General features: G+C 47.5%; 1 protein-coding gene across 8 annotated transcripts in view; it reads right to left on the minus strand.

The window, feature by feature from the left end:
- Positions 1 to 25,720, minus strand: part of AMOTL1 (angiomotin like 1) — a 162,025-nt gene that overhangs the window by 6,383 nt on the left and 129,922 nt on the right. For all 8 annotated transcript variants that reach the window (XM_059930570.1, XM_059930565.1, XM_059930564.1 and 5 more), the window contains 6 exons: positions 18,338 to 18,483; positions 14,788 to 14,937; positions 9,054 to 9,244; positions 5,336 to 5,461; positions 4,029 to 4,255; positions 578 to 853 (listed from right to left, as the gene is read on the minus strand). In XM_059930570.1, the coding sequence (XP_059786553.1) occupies positions 578 to 853; positions 4,029 to 4,255; positions 5,336 to 5,461; positions 9,054 to 9,244; positions 14,788 to 14,937; positions 18,338 to 18,483 (1,116 nt within the window). The remainder of the gene's footprint in view (positions 1 to 577; positions 854 to 4,028; positions 4,256 to 5,335; positions 5,462 to 9,053; positions 9,245 to 14,787; positions 14,938 to 18,337; positions 18,484 to 25,720) is intronic.

Consider the following 25,720-nt stretch of genomic DNA (forward strand, 5'->3'; position numbering starts at 1 on the left):
CTTCTGGACTCATTGCCAAGCTCCTCCTAAGCTGTCTTCTCTTAAATATTTAACAGCAACTCCTTAGAACTGGCCTGAGTACTGGGCCAGTTCGCCTACTTTAAATCTACCTTCTCCTTCAATCAGGAGGTGCTCTCGACCCCGAATCCTTGACGAGTAAACACCTTGAAGGCAATGTCTTTGTACCTGATGCTCTTGATGGACCTGGTGCCTGGTACCAGCTCCCAAACATATTGCGGAGGGGGGGGAACTAATTCCCTAACATCCCCTGGACGGTCTGTTTGCACACCTTCTGGGGAAGGGCTAGTCACAAAGCATACACTAAAAGGAAAGATGCAACTTGTGGACTCTTTTAAATGGTAATAAGTTAGGAGTCTCTACACACATTTTAATTCCAGAATAATAAAGGGCATGCAGAGCCTAAGTGCATTAGGGTAACCATAATCATAAGCTAACCCGTAAAGTGAGAGTTGATTGGCAGCCCTGCTCCCTCCCCAGCTCAACAAAAGCCTCCCCCTCTCAGGCCAGGGAGCGCTGAGGATCCCCCGGAGCGTGAGAGGAGGCGGGGACCTCATACCCAGCTTCTCTGCCGTGCCCTTGGCCGCTGGGTGCTTCAGGACCGGGCTGTTGGAAGGGGTTCCGCTCAGCCGGCCGCGCGTGGGCAGGGAGGCCACACTGGGCCAGAAGAGCTCGGCGCTCTTGTCCGTCTGTGTGCTGCTGTCCTTGCTGCCTGTCTTCGCGTGGGCGCTGCTGGCCGAGGTGGCAAGGGCCGCAGGAGATAGCGCTGTGGCAGGCGGGGTGGGCAGCATGGGGGTGGATGCGTGTTCGTGGGGCTCCTTCCCCAGCAGCAACCCTGAGGGCGGAAGAACAGCTTTTTCAATGCCATTCTTTGAAAACAAAACCAAAAAACCTAACCTGGGGTGGGGGAGGAGTTGTCAAGTAAATTGGTTCTAATATAACATGACAAATGACAGGATACTATAATTCTTAGGGTGCTATGGAAGAATGGAGAAGAGGCGCCTTACAGGCAGAGTGTCGAGGGGTGAGGGCATTCCTGCAAAGTGTTCTAGAGGCGATGCTTGCTTTACCTAATATGGCCCAGGAGGGCTAGTCCTGAGCAGTGGCTGTGTGCTTCAGAAAACCTGAAGGCTTCCCTGCTCCTAGACACGGTCCCATCAGCCTGCAGCTCTGCCTCATAGCCCCCGACACCCCTCCACTCTTGGTAACGGATGGTCTCCTACAGGCCCCGGGTCAAAACAAACATGCTTCCTGGTCAGGGCAACACAGAGCTGTGTACAATATTCCCCAAAGAGATCCTTGCAATGGAGAGCCATGTCCGCCAAGGAGTAGGAAGCCAGCTGGGCTCCTGGGAAGGATCACTCAGCCCTCTTCTCCCTCCCTGCCCGCCCCAAGAGCAGAGAGGCTCGGGCAGGAAGAGGGCGGGCTGGCTGGGGAAGAGGGAGGCATGATGTGCTGTGGCGTCCCTTTTCCTCAATGTCTTCCTACAAAGCTGGACAGGACAGCCACTGTTATGATGGTGAAATACGGCACACGTTCAGAAAAGTGCCAGCACTCCAGAACACTAGCCTGTAGAAAACGCGGTAAGCACAATCGAGTGTCTGTTCACTTATTTAATGAGCTAGCAATTCATAACTCTCTTTGCCAGGGCTATTTCAAGGTGCCCATTCGTAACAGAATGCAACTCAATCCAGTCTGTCTACAGCAATGCTTCTCAAAATGTAATGTGCATATCAGTTACTTGGATATATTGTTAAGATGAAGGTTCAAGTCAGTGGGTGGGGCCTGAGAGTCTGCTTCTCTAACAAGCTCCCAGGAGAGGGTGGTGCCGTGGTCCAAGGACCACACCTTGAGTAGCGAGGGGCTTTGGCTAGGTGCTTCACACACAACATCTCATTTCATATGAGGTAGGGCCTGTTGTGATCCTTTGTCTTACAGAAAAGGAAATGGAAGCTTTGAGAAATAAGTATCTCACAGTTAGAAGTATCAAGAGCAGAAATGGGATTGGAAGGCAGCTGTGCCTGCCTTTAAGTCCACTCTGTGTTCTTTCCACCTCATCGCCCTGTCTGGTGAAAAGCCACCATCTGGCAAGGATGTTTTGTGGAACCAAGTCACTGGCCTGTCTTCTCACCTGGGAGCCCCTGAGCCATCAGGAAGGTATATGTCATCACCTCTACCTCCTTCCAGATCCCCTCAGGCAAGAGACTGTGGAAACACTTTGGGGACTGTGCACTGTACCTTCGTGAATTGACTGTGCGCCTCTGCCTGGAACCTCAGAGGGACCCGCTCTGTATTTTTTTTTTTTTTTTTTACTCTATCTATCTATCTATTTATTTATTTATTTATGGCTGGCTGGCTGTGTTGGGTCTTCGTTTCTGTGCGAGGGCTTTCTCTAGTTGCGGCAAGCGGGGGCCCCTCTTCATTGCGGTGCGCGGGCCTCTCACTATCGTGGCCTCTCCTGTTGCGGAGCACAGGCTCCAGACGCGCAGGCTCAGTAGTTGTGGCTCACGGGCCCAGTTGCTCCGCGGCATGTGGGATCTTCCCAGACCGGGGCTCGAACCCGTGTCCCCTGCATTGGCAGGCAGATTCTCAACCACTGCGCCACCAGGGAAGCCCCCCGCTCTGTTTCTGTGACACGTGGACCCCAATCACAATAACGAGGAGGAACACCAGTGCAGAGAACACGGCAACTCTTCCCGCAGCCGGGTCCTCTGGCTCCCAGGCCTGGTTGAGACACATCAAATGTTAAGGGTACAGGCACAGACCCCAGCGAAATGCCTGCCTGGCTGGATGTCACAGACTGGCCTCTGCCAGGGAGGTTTCTATGGGAGCTGAGCACATTCAGACTCCCCTTCCAGGCCTGCCTGAGCACCGCTTCCAAGGCTCTCTAACCGGGCTGGGGAGCTAAGTGTCCTTGGGAGGGTCTTTGAAGATCCCAGCTGCTGTCCACACACGTCCTCTTTGAAGTGCATTTCCTTGGAGGGCAGGGGCTGCAGAAGTAACCCTTGGGGGAACTTCAAAAAGAGATTGTGGCTGGGTGCCTTTGATCACCCCAAGCCTGTCACGTTCGTTCTGGAAGCTCTTATCCCCTTTGGCACGAAGCAGCCATGCTCCTCTGGGGTTCTGTGCTGAGAAAAACAGCCTCTTGGCTCCTTAGATAAACAAAACACACTCTGAGCCGGGGAAATGCATCAAAGAAGGGCCAGGCCCCTGGGGTTGTGGAGTGCCGGGGACAAGAGCGGAGGATGCGTGTCAGGGAGCGCTGCCTGCGAGCCGGGCGGCTCTGCCACTTCTCTCCAGACCCAGCCAGCCCCCGTCGCCCCAGGAAACGTGTTCATGGCTGAGACCACGTTTGCAGAACTCTCCTCAACATTCTGCCTGTGTAACAACAATCCAACAAAACCACAGCCACCAGAACTCTGCACTCGAGAGCACCGCTTCCCAAGCGCTTTCTCTCCATGATCTCATTTTGCCCTTGCCATGACCCCATGGGGTACAGCAGGGCAGACACCTCCAGACACCGCCCTGCTCTGCGAGACACAGAAGCAGAGGTGGAGCAGTCTCACCACTGGTCGGGGGCAGAGCCGAATTCAGAGGCCTGAGGTCTCTGGGTTTTTCCCATTAGAACATTTTACATTAAGGGTCACCTCAACTTTCAACAATAATGATGATAATTGTGATGTGAATCAACCCGTGGTTAACAGCGACTCTGGTGGGGTGGTCTTTGTTTCCACCACCAAAGTGTGATTGATTATCCTTCCCCGCTTTACATACGAGTAAACTGAGACTCGGGAATACTCAATATTTCTGCTTGCTCAAGGGTGTCTTAACTCCTTTGGCCAGATGAGGTGCCTCTCAATGTTTGTGTGGTTCCTCTTCAGAGCGGCACCACAGGAGGGGCGGGACTTGCCTGAGGGGGCGGGGCTCGCCTGGGGAGGGGCGGGGCTTGCCTGGGGAGGGGTGGGACTTGCCTGAGGGGCGGGGCTCGCCTGAGGAGGGGCGGGGCTCACCTATGCTCCCCTTCCAGGTCTTCTCCTCCTTCCTCTCCTCGGCTAACTGGCTGCTGGTGAGCGAGGTCTGGCGGGAGTGAGTCCCAGTGGCTGCAGCGATGGACGGGACAGAGCGAGCGGGCCGCAGGCTGGAGGAGTCCGTCTTCCCGGCGTCTTTACGGGATCGCTGCTGGAGGACCTTAATCATGGCATCCTTCTCTATGATTTTGGCATGGAGATTTTTAATACTGTGGTAACAAAACAAAACAGTCATGATCAAAAGTCATTTGGCTAGAATAACATGAACATTTCTCTCAGGATGCCCAGGGACTTTAATTATAATTCAAGGACAGAGAGTTAAGCGCAGTGTTAAGTCCTCAGTTACAATCTCCAAATGGTAGAAGACGGATCTTTTGTAGTAGCTGAAAAGGGTGCACCTTCTCTGGCCCCTCAGGAGACTCTGGGATGTCCTGGGACCCCAAGGACACACAGTTTGAGTGACCATGGCCACCCAGCAGGGACCTCCTGGACTGAAGTGTGTCTGGGACCCTGGCAGTGGGAGGCGTGCAGAAGCAGTAGGAAAGCACACAAACTCAAGGCTCACACAGGGTGGGCTGCTCAGGAGAGTCAATTTCCCTATTTTCTAAGGAAAAACGGACAGGTTTTCTGTGAGAAGATGATGTTTTCCTCCCTGAAGGTCAAAGATGAGAATCAGAAAACACGTGAGTTCTTTTCACAACCCAAATAGTAACTTGCTGAGCTTACCAACGACTCAGCCACTCAGTCCTACTTTCACATCTGCAAAATGAGAAGCTCAGCTTCCCAGGGCTGGGCGGGGAGGGCTGGGGGTGGGCGGCAGGCTAGCTCCATTATGTCATCAAGCCCGCTGGACGTCTTGTTTAGTCCATGAGAAGAATGCATTAGCTATATGAGTTCTTTATTTCTGGCTGGAATATATAAATCCTGGCTCAAAATCTCTGAGGCTTTGGAATATGATGTTTCCCCTGTCCAGCTGGTAATGTCTAGGATGTTGTAGAGACAGACACCCACAAAACACATGGGCATCTAAATTCTTGTTATTAGCCCCCATCTTAAAACCTGCATCTGACGTGAAATTAGCCCCCAGAGACTTCAGGCTCCAGGCCCGTTGTTGAGTGGACTCTTTCCTTTCTCTCTGGGGCAGGGTGTGAGGGAGAACCTAAGCTTGAAGCTGTTCAGAACAGGAAAGGGCTGAAGTGTGAGTGCAAACATCAGGCTGGGGGCCCCACTGGGGTCTTGAGGTAAGTGCCCAGAGTGGAGCCTGGTGGCCGCGCACAGCTTTCCCTTACGTGTACTCCATGTCCTGACATCTCCTGGTGGCCTGCACCACCTCCTCCTCCTCCTGCCAGATGTGGGCCTCCAGCGAGCTCTCGCCATAGCTGCCGTTCCTCGAGTGGTTGATGATCGTGGTGTCCCTGGCAACACAGGATGCACACAGAGAATGATGTCAGTCCTCGTGGGGAGGGGTCCAAGGGTGCCACACTAAAAATCTCCCTCCACAGATTCCTTCACCCCTTGCCCTCTCCTAAATCCTGGCCAATTCTCTCCCTAAATTGCTAGAACTAAGAGAGTATCTAAGGAAAACAAAATAAAACCCCCAAATCCAAATTCCCTGCCCCTTCTACTAATGACATTGAATTCTAAGCTATGTGGCGTGCTCTGAATACGGACACTACTGCACATCTACAGGTTTAACCTACTGACAGGTGGATACTGATATTACCATAATGGTTAGTATTTCTATGCTTGTAATCGTTCATACTCACTTCTCCTTTCTCAATCAGAGTTGAAGTTTTATTTCTATTTCTCACCCATATAGCAGCTATTTCAAGTATTTTACAGTAAATGGGGACTCAGTAAATCCTTGAAACGGAGACTGGCCCTCCTGGACAGAGAGGCTCCGGCTGAAGTCCCCTTCACGTTTGCATCCGAGCTCACCGCTTTTATGAGCCCCTGCCTAGGATTCAGCTCCGTTCGGAGTGACAACCGTGCTGGGCAGCAGGGCACAAAGATGAAGAAGACACACACCCTGTCCTTGGAAAGTCCAGTCGAGGGGGTAGAGTGGAGGGGAGGGACAGACAGAGGCAGACTGCAAAGCAGTGTAGCCGGGAACAGATGCCTGACCGAAAACCACTGGTTCAAGGTAACTGTTCCTCCTGCCACTGGTTTTGTCAATTGAATTACTCCTAATTAATGACGACTGGTAAAAATAAGATAATTGTGCCATCTAAGAGATTCAAGTATGTCTTAGGCCGAAAGGCCCAATAATGTCTCTGATCAGTGAATCTTAAACTAGTAAGAAATCATCCAGCCAAATATTTCACATCCCTTTAACTTCATATTCCAGTGTTACAATCACATTCATATTTAAAATCTTACAGCCCTTTTCTAGAACACCTTAAAAAGCAAAAAAGGGGGCCCTTCTTTTGTCTCTTTTAACAACAGGTATCCATGAACGAGCGTTTCCTTCATGCCTGGGCCTGGGTGAAGCACGCTACCCGTGGTATCTCATTTAGTTCTCTCAGGAACTTGTGCAGGAGGCATTACTATCCTCATTTCACAGATGAACAAATGGGTGACTTTGCAAGAACACCCAGTTAGTGAAGGTGGAAAGGGATTCAAATCCAGATATCTCTGACTCCAAAGTCCATGCCCGTAACCATCACTCTACGCTCCCAAGTTTCCTGTATCTTTATGAAGAAGGCCTCAGCAAAGGTACATGAATGATAAAATAAACCAACGAAGAGGGCACATGTGAGAATGTGGCTAAGTGCAAACTGACTGAAAACCAATCAGAAAGCCAAATAACACAGAAAACCAGCAAAATGCTTTAAACATACTGACAAAATTATAAATTCACTGCATGGTACACAAAAATCATCAATATAGGAATTAGTGGCCAGAAACATTTTCAACTGATTTATTTTTGGAGAATTTACGTAGAGCTGGAGACAAATTTAAAAATTCATGTTTATACTGTCAAGGACGGCAGGTACAACTAGATGAAAATGACTTCAAAGGTAAATACACACAACTCTCAGCAAAATATTACATTGCTTTGAAATGCTCAAAAAGTTTCAAAAGCTTCTCCACCCACACAAAATAGGCCCAGCCTCTCAATCTTCTGATCAGTGGTGCCAAAACACACCAAGATGGCAAAATCAGTTGGTATACAAATATCACACTGCCTGTAAACATGAAGTATGTAGCAGTAGCTGAAAAGTCACAAAACTAATGGCTGGAAATAGTCATTTTTACCAATTTTTATGTAGCCACTTAGATCTAGGCAATAAGAGCTTAGAATTTTGACTTTTCTCAAAAATTCTTCAGTTTCCTTTTCTCCCTTTTTGTCAACAGAAAAGTGATGCTAAACTATAGAGGTCTTCTTTGAAAAGAACATTAAGATTGGAGCTAAAAACATGACCTCCTCTGAACTGATTTTTCCCAAGACTGTGGGAAGCAGTGGTCAGTAGAGGGGAGGGTAGTTCCCCATGGAACTGTTAGATGCTCAATAGATACATGTGGAAGCAAAGAATGGGGGAAGGCAGGGATGGTGGAAAGGGTCCCCATCCATCCATCCATCCATCCATCCATCCATCCATCCATCCAGGACTTCAAACAGAGCAGAGGAGGAGAGCAACAGGGCTGGGTAAATCCCAAAGGATTATTCTCTGAGGGCAAGAGGTGTTTCCCCTGCTCGAAGGATGACGGCCAAGGCTGGGCCTAGCGCAGTGTGAGTGGGGCTGACCATCTGTGGGCTCTGGCTGGTTCTACTCACGACATCCCCCCACCCCCATCCTGTGCCCACCCAGGAGTCTCATGCCTCAGACCAGTTCATTCCCCTACTTCTTTTACATTCCAGTCCCATTTGTCCTAGGACCCCAAGCATGCATTAATCTGATAAATCAAAACAGTTGAGACAACAATGACCCGTAAAAGCCCTGGGTCATGCTTCCAAGGTAACGCACTTACATTGTTATTGGGGCTCTAGTGTCCTCAGCCAGGGGAATACGCTCTGGTTTCCTGCTCATAACCAGTCAAGAATTATAATTTCCATTTCAGAAACTAGGTAATTTCTGAATAAAGTGACACTCAGAAAGGCTGGTGCAGTCACACACCTATAGTCTGCAGCAGAGGGACAATTCAATGCTCAATATATTGAATAACTTATGGGTGAAAAGCAGGGCTGGTAGAACGCACAGCCACGCAAGTCAGGCGAGACCCAGCAGTCAAGGGAAACTACCTGCTCATTCAGACAGAGGTAGAGCTTAACAGGATTATTTTGTGAATTATCGAGCATTTCGAGCTAATTTTTAAAGAAAAAATAAGGCTGTGTGCCTGCAACAAAGGAAATAAAGCAACAGAGGTAATAACTGACAGCAGCAGAAAACTACTGCAAACCAAGTGAAATCAGGCTTTAAGTCAGACAAATTTCAACACTTACTACCAGTGTGATCTGGAATAAACTACTGCATCTTTCTAAGCCTCATTTCTTCACCTACAAAATGAGGATAATAATAGTTCCCACGCTCAGGGCTGTTATGAGGATTGCATATTCTTGTCTGGTCCATGAAACATACCCACTGTTTAAAAGAGTATAAAGTATACTTTCCCAGCATCATTCTTAAAGACCACATAGTACTCCGCTGTGTGGATGGAGTTTAAATTATTGAATGAATCCCTCTTGTTGGGCTCTAGGCTATTTTAAATGTATTGATGTTTACAACCACACTGGGATAAAAACTTATATAACTTCAGGCACTTATATAATATAATGATTTCCTTAAGATAAATGTCGAGAACTAGAATTTTGGAACCAAAGGAGAGGTACATATTGCCAAAATCATCCTCAGAAACATTATACCACCTTGGTCTCCAACTAGCATTACAGCCACTTTATAATTATTTTTAACTGCTCTCCCGCCCTGGGATGCATCCCTGAACCCCTCTGGACACTGTGTTTTTCCAGCTGTGCTTTTCCGAGCAGCACAGTTCCATGGGACTCACCTCTCGGCCGCTGCAGTGGCTGCAGCATTCATGGCGAAGTGCCGGATGGCGCTCTCCTCTACGTACTTCTGCTCCCACTTGGTCATGTCAGCCTCCAGCGCCAGGATCCGCTCTTCCTTCTCCCTTACGAGTTCCATGAGGGCCGGGGCATTGTATTCCGGCAGGCTGGCTGGCTGGCCGTTTCCGTGTTTCTGGAGATGCGAAAGAAGTAACATCTTGATGCTGAATCGGGGCTATAAAGTAGACCCTGGGTGGGCAGAGTTACCCACGTGGAGCACGTACGGTTCACCCAGATCCTGCAGCACAGTCACACCCTTGCTCCCTCTCCAGCACTGATGACCCGAATGGGGGTGGATTCTGACACCATCAACCTCTATCCCCACTTCCTCTATCTCATTTAATTCTCCGAGAGCTGTATAAAACAGAGAGTATTATCCCAATTATACAGATGGAAAAACTAAGCTGCTGAGAGATTGAATGAACTATTCCTTGTCTCTAAGCTGATCAGTAGCAGGGTCAGGGTTCAAACCCGAGTCTGTCTGCCTATATCCAGCTTTGCATGACAGGAAGTGGCTTGTCCAATGTCTTGCAGTTAATTTATACCAAGAGCCAGAACGAAGTTTGGCCTCCTGGTCTAGGGCACTTTCTCCAGAGTTCAAGGAAGTGATTCAGCTGTTTACTTCCCCTGAGGCTGGGAGATAGAATGTGAAGGCACCGGACGTGGGAGTGAGATGACTTAAGGGCATGCTTGCCCAGCCTCTCATCTGGGAAACAGAAATTAAGACCTGCCCCAGATGGAAGCCCAGCAATCAGATAGGATAATAAACATGAAAGCACTTAATACACTTTAAAGGGCTAACCAAAGTACAGTGCTACCAGAAAAACCTCTAAGGCAAGTCAAGCTCATTTTCCAGCCCTTTCTCTCCATCTGTGTCCATAAGAGAGAAGTGTTATTCAGATAACACAACACAAAGCGGCTGTGTTATCTGAATAGCTCATGAGCTGAGGATATTCACTTTTCAGATTTTTTCCCTTCTAACTCAGGGATACTATTTCCTCTAAACAGATGACTTAGAGGACGAGGAGGTTTGACTTCTGGCCAGTGGTGGAGATGGGTCATCTCGGGAACTCAGGGTTAGGAGACCAGTCGGGCCTGAGCTACTCAAGGGGAGAACGATTTCATCCCAGCTCTTCTCTGTCCTGGGACATGCATTCCCCTCCTGTTTCCCAGTGATCACAAACTTTAAATACAGAGTTGTTTGCAAGGTGAGAGGTACCTTTCACCCTGAACCACATAAATTACCCAGAGCAACAGCTGGGCATTTGAGCTGCACTGCTGGAACCTAATGCCACCAGACAGAAGAGAGCAAATGGGCCTACGGGCTTTTTGTAAACCATGTGCTTCTATTTGATTCTTGAAAGCTACAAATACAAATTATTCTAGGATCCAGTGGTAGCTTGCCAGTGGCCGGCATTTAAGCCAGAATAGAGTGGAAAGCATGTACCTTTCCTCATCAGCCTACATAGGAAGTCACTGACCCCATCAAGCCAGGCACCTGGCCTCAGGGCAGGAGGACAAACAAACCAGTCCACTGAGAGGAGAAACTACCCTGTTTTTAGAAACTTTCCAAGAAAAAATCCCACAGCCTCAGCTGCCATCTATGTCTGTCAGTTTCTATCCAAATCCCTTGTGTTGACATCTCGGCTGGTGACCTGCTCAGGTCCTTAAGAGCTGTTTAAATAAACGCAAGAATTTAGACACTCAAGCGTTCAGAGATAGCACAGTCTAATGGGTATGTATGTTGGCCAGAAAAACAGATTAAGGGTGAGGCAGGCCAGCTTTTGCTGCCCTTTCAGCTAGTCACCAAATATTTACTAAGCATGCACCCTGTGCAGGGGATACCACAGTGAACAATACAGATAAAAACCTTTGCCCTCAGCGTGTTCACCTGGGAGAAAGGCCTTAATTTGCTACATGACCTTGGGCTGGTCTCTTAGCTGCCCTGGGCCTTGTTTTGCCCTTCAAGAACATTCCCCCCTTCTTTCTTCTACCTCTTAAGACTACTGTGGAAGTAAGATGTGAAAATCACTTTCAGCTCTTTTCCAGAAAGGAAAGATTGTGAGTTCTTAAAAATGTTAATTTCCCTTCCTCTTTTACCATTATTTCTATTTCACTTCCCCCCAACTTCTAGTAATGCTTAAGTACCACACTTTGCCTCCCAAAGTAGAGGGAGATTACTTCTAATAACAGAACCTGTTCATTGAGAGCTGCTCTTTCCTGCTGGTCCTAGTGTCCCGACCTATCTTCCCTCTCCGCCCTTCTCAGTCCAGCCACACCTATCACTTTTTTTTTCAATGGGATTGGAAAAGTTGGAGTAATTTGGGCACCAAAGATGCCCTGTGCCATCAAATGACTCTGAAGGTAATGATGAGAAGAACAGCAATGATAGTTATTCTTCCTTCACCAAGTGCTAAGTGTCAGGCACTGTGTAAGTACTTTGTGCAGATTTTCTTATTTGTAGTTACAAGTATATGGTAAATATAATTTATGTGCCCCATTTTAGAGACAAGGAAGTGAAGGCTCAGAAAGATTCCTTTTGTAGTAGGAGGAGAAGGCAGCCTAACCCCAGAGCCTATGCTCTGACTCAGTTCACGATTCTATGCCACTCTGCTCACCTCCAGCCTACCCACCCTTCTGGAAGGTTCCAGAAGGAATAACTTGCAGGAGTAACTGGAGCTCACTTGGGGGCTCTGTGTGGAGAGGGCCAGGTAGAGAGCCTCAGCTGTGTCCTGGCATGGGTCTAGGGCAGAGCCCTTGTGTGGGGTGTTGATTCAAAAGTGCTCTAAGCTGTTCTCTCAACGGTCCCTTCAGAATGATTCTCTATGGGAAGAGGCAGGCAGTGTGGTCTCACTGCTTTGTTGAGGGGAGAGATGACAAGGGGCTTTATTTATTTTGTGTGACCTCAGTATGCCTTCTCATGGGGTCAGATAAATGCCTTGGTGACACCGGAGTGAAGGAGCAGAGTGCGAGCTGGGTTGCCCACATCCGGGGTGGACACATGTGTGAGCTCCTCAGAGTAAATAGGAGGAAGCAGATCAGAGAGGCAGAGCTTCTCGGGTGACCCCACGCTCCAGGGTGGACGCTGGTCATCCCTGCTGGGGGCCAGCAGAGCTGTGATCGCCACACTTGTCCACAGACTCCAGGCAGGAGTTGGACCAAACTATAGTATCAGCCACGTGGAACTATTAAGGTATTTTGGTGGACTTCTTTGTAACAACATTTTTGTCTTTTCTGGTTATAGAATAATGTATGCCCATTGGTAAAATGAGAAAATGAAGTATTAAAGGAAAAAATAAAAAATAATACTCATCTTTTTAATGAGTAGGCAAAAGCAGGGAAAAGCAGGGAAATCCCCAAGTGCCTTTCATAACAGAGGAGAGAGATTAACACTCTCATTAAAAAACAATTGTAATATTATTTTAAAGAGATGCTGGGCAGCAAAGTTCTGTTTAAAGATTGTCTCCCCCTCTCTGGTCTCATGTCAGCCGTACACAGCTGGGGATCTGCTATCAGCTCCCGAAGACAAGTCCAAAATGCAAGCCACGTCATTCCCCAGGAGAGCCCTGATTCTGAAACTTCTGTCCTCCACAGGCAGCCGAAATCTGACAGCATCCTTTACAAACAGTGGGGAAGTTGTGTTTGCTGCTCTGAGGAAAAAAAACGGGGCCTGAGTGTGTGTGGGTCTGAGTGTGCATACGGGAATGGTCCTCTGTGGCAACAGAGAAATTTTTCAAATAATGCTTCCTTCACATTTCTTCTTGATACACAACAAGGATAATGGAGCTGAGTCTGGCTTCTTTCATCCCCCATTTTTTTTTTTTAAAGAAAAAGACATCTTGCAAAACTAAACATTGATGATAATGTACAGGAAGACATTCTTATACATTTTGGATAAATTGGTATATTTACTTTGCAGAGTGATCCGGCAATATCTAGTGATGTTTAGCATATGCGTTCGTTATGCAGAAATCCCATTTTCAGGTATATCCTCTTGGGAAACTCTTACATTTTTTTGCAAGGAGACGTAAAAAGGCAGCTCATTAGAGTACTGCCTATAACAGCAATACCACTGGCACAAATCCCAAAAGCAATCAATGGGAGAGATATAGTTTAGAATACATATAGTAGCTGAAATGAATGAAGAGTGTTTTCATAGCACTCAAAATAGAAGATCCAGGGATAAGTAATTTAACTGTAGGGTGTGGGTGGCACATTAACTGGAAAAGAACATTCTTTTTTGCTCTAAATACTGAGATGTGCCCATTCTGTCAGCCAAAGACTCATAAGTACCCACCAGGTGCCAGCACAGTACCAGACACCAGAGAGTCTGCCCTCCAGTTGGAGAACTTACGATCTCAATAACTGAGCAACAGAAAATGGCTGAAGGGTGGCCCTGAAATGCCAGGGAATGCGGCACAGGTTAGAAGGATCAGAAGTCCAGAGACAGACTCACTTTTCCCTGTGAACTATCAACTAAGCCAAGTTGGTAGGGGCCTGGGTGGGCTCCTTGATTTTCCGGGCAATCTCGCTAACACCTCCATCTCCAGCCAAGTACACACGTCCAGAGGGAACTGTGTGCGCTGCCATGAGAAAGGGCTGAGCTGGCCAGAGCATATGCTTTCAAGTGTTTTCAAGTGTTTCAACCATAACCACTAGGCCCTATCCACCAGATAATTCCATGGAGTCCTGGCTCGCATTTCCCTGGTTCCAAACTTAGGGCACACTCTTCACCAGCTGCATAGGGGGCTTTGCCCACCACGCTGGCTGATGACACACCAGGAGCCCTTGACCTGCTTGTAACGGAGCCCGGCCCAGCTATAGGACTTCTCCTCTTGCCAAGGCCCACGAGGACCCTGGGCTGGGGTGTTTTACTCTGAGTTTATTTGTAGCTGAATTACATGAACAGCTGTTACCAGGAGAAACAGGGAGAGGCAGAAGGACAAGGAGCTTATGGCCAATATTATTTTCTAGGGATAGTCCTGAGTCCTTCCTGTCCTTTACCTCTGAAAACTCACTGATGATCAGGTCCTCCCAATTTCACCCCCGTTCTAGGTCCCCCGGGGACTCCCACTACACCCTAGATGACACTAACAGCCTTCAGGCGGGCCTCCCTGACTTCAACATCTGTTCCTCCAGCCCCTCCTCTGACACCGCCAGAGGGCTCCTCCCCTGATCCTACAGGAAAAAAAAAAAAATCCAGTCTCTCAACCTGACCAAAAGCCCTCCACGAACTGGCCGTTGCCTCCAGCTGGTATGCTCCCGCAGCTGGCTGCCCCCAGCTGTTCTGGACCCACCATGTGCCTCTCATCTCTCTCCTCCATGCATACTCCTCCTCTACCTCCGACGCTTCCCCCAGAATGGCCAACAAACTCGTCCTTCCAAGTCCAACTCAAATGTCCTCCGCTGTGAAGTCGTCTGCACTCGCATTCCCCCATACCCAGCCCCCAGGGGTCACCGCTTTCTCCCTGTCAAGACGTTTGTCTCTCCAGTGAGTGGGCTGGCTGGCTCCTCCACTGGCCGCTGTGCTGGACCACGGAGGACAGAAAGCTCTCGTTTACCCCTGAATCCTCAGGGCAGAGCGCAGAGCCTGGCAGGCAGCAGGTGCTCGGCTCCGTGGCGTTCACAGAACGCATGCGCCAGACTCCGAAGGCCCCGCCCCGCCCCGCCCCTCACCTGCTGGGTCCTCAGCGCGTCCAGCTCCCTCTCCAGCCAGGTGCGCAGTCTCCGCTCCATCTGCTCCCGCTTCTCGCACGCGGACTGCAGCTGGGTCAGGGCCTGCTGCAGCTTCTCAACCTTCTCCACGTATGCCTGCTTCTCTCGGAGCTGAGCGGAGGAGGAGAGTAAAAAGGAACACGGAATTTAGACAGTGATCCTCAAAGCTGGGGTGGAGATGGGGGGGTGTGTGTGTCAGAGTACCTCGAGACGCTATTTAAACTACAAGTGCACGTACCTTCGCCACTCCTATCCCTCAGGTGTGCTGGGACAGAAAAGATTTAGACGAAGGCCACCAGTTACACCTAAAACAGCTGGAATGCTAGGAACTGAAGACCCTAACAGGACACCTGCTTTCAGTCATTTATACAGCTCTGAGCTCTATCCACGGTTATTGCTTAGCCATTATAGCATCAGCAGGCATTGGAAATGAGGTTAATAAAGATTTTTTAAATGTTATAAGGAAATGCTTATTCTATAATGTTAACTGAAAAATCCAGAATCAAAAATTATATACAACATTATCACAACTATGCCTGCCTATCTATCTATCTGTCTATCTATCATCTATGTATGAAAAAGGACTGAAAGGAAATAAAAGCATCAACTGTGTTTGTCTGTATGGCAGAATAATAATTTCTCATCTTCTTTACTCTCTTCTGTATTTTTCAAATTTTCTATAACTACCAATTACTATTAGAAAAATTCTGTCTCTATGTATTTATGCATGTGTACCCATTTGTGTATGTGTGAATGAGTATGACAATATCTGATTATAGATACTTGTGGAGTAATTTCCTCCTAAAGATGTCAGAGCCCTTTATGGATGACAGCCCTGGAGAGACAGGAAAGGCCTAATGAACACGCAAACCACACAATCACTGAGGAGAGGCAAATTAAGGTAAAAATTGATTTATGTAAATGTCACATCAGGTATGGATTTAGACTCACTGATCAACCACTTCAAATTCTGACCCTCAGACTTTGTTTTCTTCCAGTTAGGAGTTTGGCCCATGTTCATAAATCCCAGGCACATTTCTAACTTTCTGGGGATTGACTGGTGCCAAAAATCAGACTGAGGCTTTTCCTTGATCTGGTCCTGGGTGAGAAGACACCGGATGCTATTTCCTGTCACTCTGCACCTGGACATGCAGATGCCTTGCAGGTGATTCAGATCCTGAGTTCAACCCATGACTGCACTGGCAAGTTGGAACATGCTAGCGATTTAAGTGCTCGCTGCAAAGGGTGGTTTCTGACTTAGCAGGCAACCCTGCCAGGAGCAATGCCTGTGCCCTAGCCAAAACCACTGCGATAAAAAACGAGGTGCTTCTGACCTTTGGCTGGGGGCCACGGACAGCAACTTATAGCCTTTTCTATACCTACTCTTGGGATTAGTTTTCATCTGACTCTTTCATTCACTGTGCCTTTGATTGTTTGAGGACCTACTAACTGCAGGTTCCTGTGCTAGAAAAGCCTCATCTGATAAACTATTTTGTGAGTACCATTCATACACCACTTACCATGTCGTAGACTGTATACCATTCTCTGAGTGTGTAGCCCCTAGAATATAAGTGCCACAAGATTTGTCTGCTTGGGGCAGAGTGCACAATATGTCCCCAAGGCCTGGAACAGCACCTGGCATCCAGTTGGTACTCAATAAGTATTTGTTAAATGAATGAGTTAATATTATCACTAACCAACTGCAAGATTCTTGGGGGCATCGATCTCTCTCATTCACCCTTGGATCAGCCTTAAGTCTAGCAAGGAGTATATAATGATGACGATGAGTAGTGGTAACAGTAATTAATCAGCCAACATTTTGGAGGCACTACCATGCCAAGCTTTGTGCTTTATATGCAGTATCTCGTTTAATCCGCCCAATAACAATAGAAGGTAAACTCTTTTATTACCTCCATTTAACAAGTGAGAAAACTGAGGACTGAATAGGTTGGTGACTCACTCAAGGTCACACAGCTGATACACCACCCATCTGACTCACGTGGTCTGCCTCTAGAGTCCAAGCCCTTAACCATCATGGGAAGTTATGGTAAGCGCTCAGTGTGAGCCATCTAAACTGAGTTAAGATCCTTCAAAGGAAACTTTAATAAGAACAAGGAGGGACACTGGAAGCCAGACACATGAGACATTTTGGAGAAGTTACATACAATCAATCAAACACAGATCCTATATAGATATAATGACGAGAAAAGACCCATAATGCTGATTATAAAGAACCTGTCTTCAAGGAGTTCACAACTTTTGCTTTAACAGAAATATTAAAATTAAAATATTTCAAAATTATCACTTTCCTTCGCTCCATACATGGAGATGGAGCCTTGATAAGTGCCCTCAGAATGAGTTCTGGCCTCCCTTCCTCAAAGCAGACCTCCTGTCCTTCAGGGGTTAAGGTCACTTTCTGTAGCAGATGTTTTCCTATTTAATGAGTTGCTTGCTGGTGACAAGGAAGAGACTCTGGGGCTGTTGCCTGGGATCCTCATGCTAGTATTAAAACTGTACATAGGACTTGTGGGGTTTAACGGGACAGGTTGAATGGACAAGACCCTACTGACTTAACAATCTTCCCCTTTAGCTGCATTAGCCTTGAAGTTGGAGTTTGCTGAGACACCCAAGCCACGTGGCGCCAGGAGATGTTTCCTGAAGGAACAGCTTTTTATTGTCGACAACAACAGCAACAGCAGTTGGATTAATAACAGTGCTGTTTCCTGCGTGCCAAGCACCAACTCGGTCCTGGTGGAGAACATCTCGGTCATGCTGCTCTGTGACTTTGAGTTTCTACTCTCCACGGTGGGTCTGCTCGGCTCAGCCTCACCACACACAGCGGATGCAAGAGGCTCCCCTGTGCTGCTGTGTCTACAGCCCGGATCCCCTAGCCGGCACCTCAGGAGTGGTCATTCTACTTCCCCAGTCAGGCTTAAAGGCAAAGTCTACTTCTTGAAACTTCATCTAAAGGCTGGATTTCATCAGAAACCGCTAAACCCATCACGCTTGAGCGGCATCAACGTTTCCTGGATTGGGGGGTCATTACCCGGCCAAGCCAACTTCTGAAAATTGGAGACAGGTTTGCTGAACACCACCCCAATCCCACCCCATCAGCAGACTTGGCCTTTTTTACGCAATCGAGAGCCCAGAGACACAGCACTTGAACTGTTAATTGAGTCTCTTTTCTCCACAGGCACCAGTGGTTCCCAGTCCTTCCATTTATTTTCAGCCTTGGACACCTGCCAGCCAGTGGGCAGCAGCCTGGGTTTATGGCTGAGACTGAACTCTTTGCTGATGGTTATTCACGTCTGCCTCTCATCCTCTGCCCGGCTCTGGGGTGGATAAATTCTGTTTTTATTCATTTTTATTTGGGAGGTCACCTACATCGCTCGCCTGACTCAACTCCCTTGGAGTTGGCTGTGGTTAAAGTTGCTGGGTTAGGAAACGGAAACGGAGGCCCTCGGCGCTCTGCGCACCGCACCCCACCCCACGCCCCACCCCGCGGGCTCACCTCCTCTTCCAGCTTGATGACCCTGGCCTGGGCGTTGCTCAGAGCCTGGTCCAGGATCTCGATGTGTCTCCGGTGGTCCTCACTCGCGGTCCGCACTGCCGCTAACTCCATTTCTAACTTCTCCTTTTCCTTCAAGAATTCTTTGTCTAGAAGGGAGATGGGAACAAAACGACCTCTATCAGAAAGCACTCACCCTCTGGGCTCATTGCCAGTCTACATCTGGCAAGGATTAAAAGTAAAAAAAGCATACAAAAAGTAGAGGGTTGAATTACTGCCTTTGCTCCCTATTCACAGCGGTGGTGTGTAAAGCAAGGATTTTCTCAAAAACCACTGTCAACTATAGGTATAGTCCAGGTCACAGTTCCAGAGATGAACGGCACAAAAAGAACCAGTGACCCTGTGTTCTCAGGGGCTCACTTCTGTACAACATTTACTTTAAGGCTTCAAATTAACCTTGGACCTATGATTTCCTTTCAGGCTCACAAGCTCTCCAGCTTCTACCTTCCAAACCAGTGATGGAAAGGCAGGCAATACTAACGATAATACTAACGCTCTCATTCATAGAAACATAAACCAAGGTCCAGAAGGTTAAGCTTTCGCTCTGAGGCCACCAGTAGAGGGGAGCTTCAACCCAGGCCTCCAGTCTCTGGCTGGGTCCTCTTCCATATGACCTGGCCTCACCTTTTCTCTTAGTTCTGCTCAAGAGAGGAAAGACAAAGTGCTCTGGATGTGGGGAAACAGCTTTCCTCTCACTCAGTGACACTGTAGCTGCTGGTGATCACTGCTGCTCTGCACAGGGAGAGGAGAGGCTGCCTCACAGTGGCTTCCACACAGCTCTCCTATAGACTCATCCACCAGTTTCCTTAAGCAGGCAGGGCCCCCGCTGTCACGAGATCAGTATTATTTACTGAAAACATTTCTCCTGTTACAAAAGCAATGCAGGCATGCCTCAGAGATGTTGCAGGTTCCGTTCCAGACCACCGTAGTAAAGCAAGTCACATGATTTTTTTTTGGTTTCCCAGTGTATATAAAAGTTATGTTTACACTATACCGTAGTCTATTAAATGTGCAATAATAGCATTATGTCTAAAAAACAATGTAGGTACCTTAATTAAAAAATACTTTATTGCTAAAAAATGCCAAAACAATGAAAACAGTAACATCAAAGATCACTGATCACATATCACCATGACAAGTATAATAATAATGAAAAAGTCTGAGATACTGTGAGAATTACCAAAACATAACATAGACACGTGGAGTAGATGCTGTTGGAAAAATGGCGCCAAGAGACTTGCTCAATGCACGGTAGCTACAGACCTTTAACTTGCAAAAAATGCAATAAAACAAAGCGCAATAAAATAAGCTATGCCTGTATATTTTATTTTTAAAGTAATTTAGAATATTTAGATATGCTGATTATAATATGGAAACACTTGAATGGACTTACTGTGTAAGATTAAGGGATTGGTTAAATAAACTACAGTAAACCCTACAACAGAATAGGATGCACCCAGTAAAGCTAAGTAAGAGAATATTAGTGATGAGGAAAAATATCGTCATTGTTGAAAAAAGGTGGTTACAAAACCCTATGCACACTTTTCCAAATTTGTAGAAAACAGGTTGTATAATTATAAGGGTAAGAGCAACAACAACAGTTAGAAATTGATTTCTCTGTGCCCACACCACTCAGATGCCTCGTACTGGTTATCTAGTCCTCCTAGCAAACCAAACTGAAACACCAAGAACCAAAGTCTGCAAAGCTATGCAAGCACGTGACAGTGGTTTCACTCATTCATGATTTCCTTGTATAGCCATTCATTCATTTAGCAAAGAGTTATCAAACATTAAGGACCAGCCTTATGGGCACTGAAGCAATAGAAAGAACGCTGTCTATAAGGAGCAGGAAAAATGTGGTTTTGAATACAGGGCAAAGACACTTTAAGGCTGCCAATACTCAATAAACAACTCGCAATTTTAAAGTCGGAAGGGATCGTAGGAAACATCACCATCCAGTTCCGCCCCCTTTGTTTTACGGGTGAGGAAAGGAAAGCCCAGGAGCAAAGGCACTCATCCAAGGTGCCCCGCCAGCTGGGGCAGAGCCAGGGCCAGATTCCGGGTCTCCTGATGGCCACTACAACGTCCTTCCCGCTTGACTGCACTGCCCTTGCTTTGTGAGCTTATGTCGACGGGAACAGGGTGCAACGGAACAGCTTCGGAACGAACAGAATGAAGGAGCAGACTTGTAAAGCGAGCCTTGGCTGTGATGCCTAGAAATAACGGCGCCTCTCGGAAACAAAACGAGGCCACCAAGATTCTGACCCAGAAGAGAGCATTACTTTTGGGCTCTTATACCCCATTGCAATGACCAACTGCCCTCCCCCCTTCTCCCTTTCAGTGGCATGAAATGCTGCCTCCGAAACTTCCTTCCCAGTGCATGGAGAGCGGGCATGCAAGAGGCCTAAACAAATGGCCCAGGAGCAGCCCACTGGCTCTGGGCCCTACCATCCTCTGCCCAGGGCGGACCAGAGCATTTCACGCTTTCTGTGCAAAATTACTGACATTTGAGCACTAACTCCCTGGGTTTGGACAACATCTGAACAGGCGTGGTGCCCACTGCCCTTGTCCAGGCTCTGGAGGGCACCCGGGAGTTAGTTACTCAGTGGGCAGGCCTGGCAATGAACCACCGATTTCAGAGCTTCTACCTGCTTGTCAACCTAAGCTTAACAGTTCTTGTCTTTGTTGAGGGCAGTCAAGGACACATCAATTTTGGCCAGAGGCAAAGTCTAGAGGCCAAAACCAGAGCTTCTTGCAGTTTTCAAATTGATGGTCATAATTATTGCTGTGTCACAATGACAAACATTTGGATTTCTGAATTAATGAATTCCCCTCCCCTCCAACACACATGCGCAGGCACACACACACACACACACACACACACACACACACACACGCATCCAACAGTTGCTATTCCCTTGATAGGCAGTATCATATTGCGGATAGAGAATGGACTTTAGCATCAGAAAGAACTGGGTTCAAATTCTAGGTTCACCACTTTCCAGCTCTGAGGCTTTGAGTACGGTATAACCTCTTTGAGTCTCAGCTTCCTCATCTATCAAACGGGAAAGATAACATTTAGATCATGGTGTTGTTGTGATGACTCTGTTGATGGAAATGATGCATATAAAGTATAAAAGGACCGAAATATCTAAGACTTTACCTGTTTAGGTCATTATTGATTCCCTGAGCCTAGAACATTGTCTGACTCAATAAATATTGTTGAATGAATGAAGGAATGAATGAATGAATCACTACTGTGTGCCAAGTTCATTGCCGATGGTATAATAAATGGCAGCTCTTGTTAGCGTTTAGCATTTGGCATCCTTGGGATCTCCTGACAGCCTTTGTTATGCAGCAGTCCACTCTACCTCTGAAGCCACCACTCATCAGATGGCTGGTACTGACCTTGAACGTCTCTGGTTCCCTTCTCTGCCCAGGCTCCCTGAACCTCACAGTGTGCACATCAGGACAAAGATGTGGGTATCGGATGAAGACTCCATCCATTAGCTCTGGAATGCTTTATCAGGTCTCTGGAATTCATGGGTCCAAACATCTTTGTCCTGAGTTTGGTGACTTTAGACTTCAGGCTGAAGTAATATCAGTTAGTATCACTCACACTGGCTCAGAACTCCTTGTCCATTGACAGGAAGTAGTGTTCTCGATGGCAAAGTTTTAAAAACCGATGTTCATGACAATTGTGATAATAACAAAACCCGCTCATGTTTGTTGAATGGGTACTGTGTTCCAGGAATGGTGACTTATACTATTCCCTTTAATTACTCCATTTATATTATTTCCTTTAAGTTTACTCTATGAGGTAGGCGCTATTATTATTTCCATCTTCCAGTGGAGGAACATGACATTAAGAAAGGATAAGTAACGTGTCCACAGAAGTGACGCTCGTCAGTGGGAGAGCGAGAACCGGCATCGGCCTCTCTCTAATGCATGTTCACAGGCACGGCGCTATAGTGCCTCTGCTGTGCAAGTGTGCGGGGATGAAGACCCACAGGATAACAGAAGCAGGGGGCGTGGGAGAGCGCCATTGTAACACAGCTCATTGTGGCACAGAGTTAAGTATGTCACAAATCATATCCTGTATCTCAAAATACAGCAATTAATCCTCACGTGCGCCCCTTTGCAAATATTAATTAATTAAGCATCTGCTACATGGAGGCATTACAGAGAACTAGATAAAAGCACGGATCTAGAATCAAGCTTCCCAGGTTCATATCCAGCTCGACCACTCATGGTTTTGTGACATGAAGTAAACGAACGTCTTTGTGCTTCAGTTTTCTTGCCTTTAAGGTGAGGATCACAACAGTACCCACTTCAAAGTGCATATAGTTAAGTACCCAGTAAATGTCAACTGTGATAATGCCAAGGTTATTGTTGTTGTCGAAAAACTGTGATAAATTCTTGGGCTACAAGGGGCGGAGGACGGAGCATTCTGCTCTCAGCCAGGTGGGAAGAGAGGCAGGGACACCGGCAGAGGCAATGTGACCGGCTGCTCTAACAGATGCTTGCGCAGGGACTGCAACAACACAGGAAGGACCCCTACCTCAGGCCAGGGTGTGAGGAGGAGGTGGTGTCCGGGCAGTGAGCTTATGTGGTGGGGGTCACTGTGCCCCTTAACTCCCTGGAGACACGGGAACTGGGTGTGTCAGAACCACTGGAAAAAGTTATCTCTTGGGAGATGCCAAGGGTGAGTCCCATGAGTGAAACCACCTCACAGGAAAAGTCCTTTCAGTCTGTTTATTAGCTAAGCCCCCTTGGGATGGATCTCAACAAAGATCAGCCTCACACTGAACTTTTGGCTGTGCTCCAATGTATATACTGAGAATTCCTAGAACAGGCAAGTTGACACAAGGGAACTCTTGCCCAGAATGGTCTGTTTACTCAGTGGATATGAATTACCCTCAACTGTGTGGAGCAGGGCGTTGTTTAGCCTGATGGCTCCGGTCCCATTTACACAGAGGATGTCTGCTCGCACACAGTTTATTCTGGAAACCACAGCGATGGCATGCGCTTTGTAGCCAGGCCGACCTGGTGTGATTCTGGCACCTTCAACATACTGGTTCACCTTGGACACATGACTTCCCCTCTCCAGACTCCATCTCCTCAGATGGAACTAATAAGACTATTTTGCAGGACTGTTATGAGGATTAAAATGATGACCTGTAAAACACCTACTATGGGGCTTGGCACATAACAGATACTTAATAAACAGCAAGAGCTAAGACACATGACACCCAGGCACTGTGCCTTCAGTTTTACAACAGAACCTTATTTCCTGAATCCTTATATCAACTCCACTTGACAACTGAAAAATCTGAAGCAAGATGAGCTATGATACTTGCAACAGGTCAAATGGTAGTTGCTTTTGTGCCTCTACCCCTAGGTTAGTCTCTTTGCTTGAAAAAGAGCAGAAGTGGATGGAAGTGAGAACAGGGCCCAGAATTCAAAGATGTTCCCCTTCCATCTTACCCTCCTTTGCCAGCTCTGCGTAACGTTCGAAGTGGACAGTCTGGTGAAAGAGTTTCTGCAATTACTATCTGAGCACTAAGCTTGACTGCTAGCTGAACCATTGGGTGGTGGATCCTAGTAACCTCTGTTGAGAAACAGGTGGAACATGGGCGTGGGATCTGGCAGTGGAGGTGTCAGGGCACCGTGTGCTGCGCTGCTGGTTTTTAATGCAGTGCTCCAACTTATGGCTGGAGCTCATGGCGGGGTGCAAAGCTGTAACCTGGCCCTTCTCAAGGAGGAATTCATTTTCTAGGTCTTTCCTGAAAGAATGGGTTTTTGATGAGTTTTTCCCTAAGCCCAATACAGCTGGAGGGACAGAGGAGTCTGGTTGCCACCAGCTTGACCAAGGGGTGACTAATTCACTAGAATGCTTGGAAGGCAAAAGAGAGGTCTTTCTCCAAATAGCATGATATCACCTATATGTGGAATGTAAAAAAAAAATGATACAAATGAACTTATTTACAAAACAGAAATAGGCTCACAGACATAGAAAACAAACTTATGGTTACCAAAGGGGATGGTAAGGAGGAGATAAATTAGGAGTTTGGGATTAACAGATACACACGATTATATATAGATAACCAACAAGGACCTACTGTACAGCACAGGGAACTATACTCAATATCTTGTAATAACCTATAATAAGAAAGAATCTGAAAAGGACTATATATGTATACGTACATACACATATATATACATACATACACATACACATATATATATAAAACAGAACCACCTTGCTGTACACCTGAAACTAACACAAAATTGTAAATTAACTATACTTCAATTAAAAAACAAAAAGAGGCAAGTGTGTCCTCACCTGGAGTAGACAGCTTTCACAGTGGCTGCTCAGACAACACTCCACTTGGAAGCATGTCTACTATACTCCTCCCTTCACAGGGCTAAGTCCTGAGCAGCCCGTCTGCATCACAAGACCCTGCTCACCTTCCCCTACCCACCACCCCCCATTTGACAGGATCAAACCTGAAGGGCCCTGTGACCTGAGCAGAGTCACGGAGAGTCTCTGGTCTGGGACCGTGTGAGGGTGAGCCTGGGCGAGAGGGGGACGCAGACACGGAGAGGCAGGCGAGCTCTGAGGCTAGTGAGCACATCCCGCGCGTGCACTAGAGAAACAGAGCAAGCACACGGTGGAGAGTGAAGACTCAAGCAGATGGACGTGGAGAGATGGATGAGAGTCCACGGTGAGAGGGAGAGCAGGAAACATAGCCACATGGACAAACACGGAGCCCCCCAGAACCATCTGCCCCTTGATTCTCACAAACAGGCCAGCCCAGGCCCCCGGCCCCTGGCCCCTGGCCCCTGCGAGGCCTGCCTACACGTCCTGCCTGGGGCCTCCTTCACACACAAAGATACTTCTTTAAAGAAAAAAAGGGCTTCCCTGGTGGCGCAGTGGTTGAGAATCTGCCTGCTACTGCAGGGGACACGGGTTCGAGCCCTGATCTGGGAAGATCCCACATGCCACGGAGCGACTGGGCCCGTGAGCCACAACTACTGAGCCTGCGCGTCTGGAGCCTGTGCTCCGCAACAAGAGAGGCCGCGACAGTGAGAGGCCCGCGCACCGCGATGAAGAGTGGCCCCCGCTTGCCGCAACTAGAGAAAGCCTTCGCACAGAAACGAAGACCCAACACAGCCATAAATAAATAAATTAAAAAAAAAAAATTCCTCTTATCTGGGCCTAAGCTAGCCCAGTTGGATTTTTCTTTTTGTAACCAAAAAATCACTAAGACACTCTCTGTTGTTTCTTTACACCTCTATTCCCATCTCCACCAAGAAAGGACT

This window comes from Balaenoptera ricei, chromosome 8, assembly GCF_028023285.1.
Source record: "Balaenoptera ricei isolate mBalRic1 chromosome 8, mBalRic1.hap2, whole genome shotgun sequence".
Lineage (NCBI taxonomy): Eukaryota > Metazoa > Chordata > Mammalia > Artiodactyla > Balaenopteridae > Balaenoptera > Balaenoptera ricei.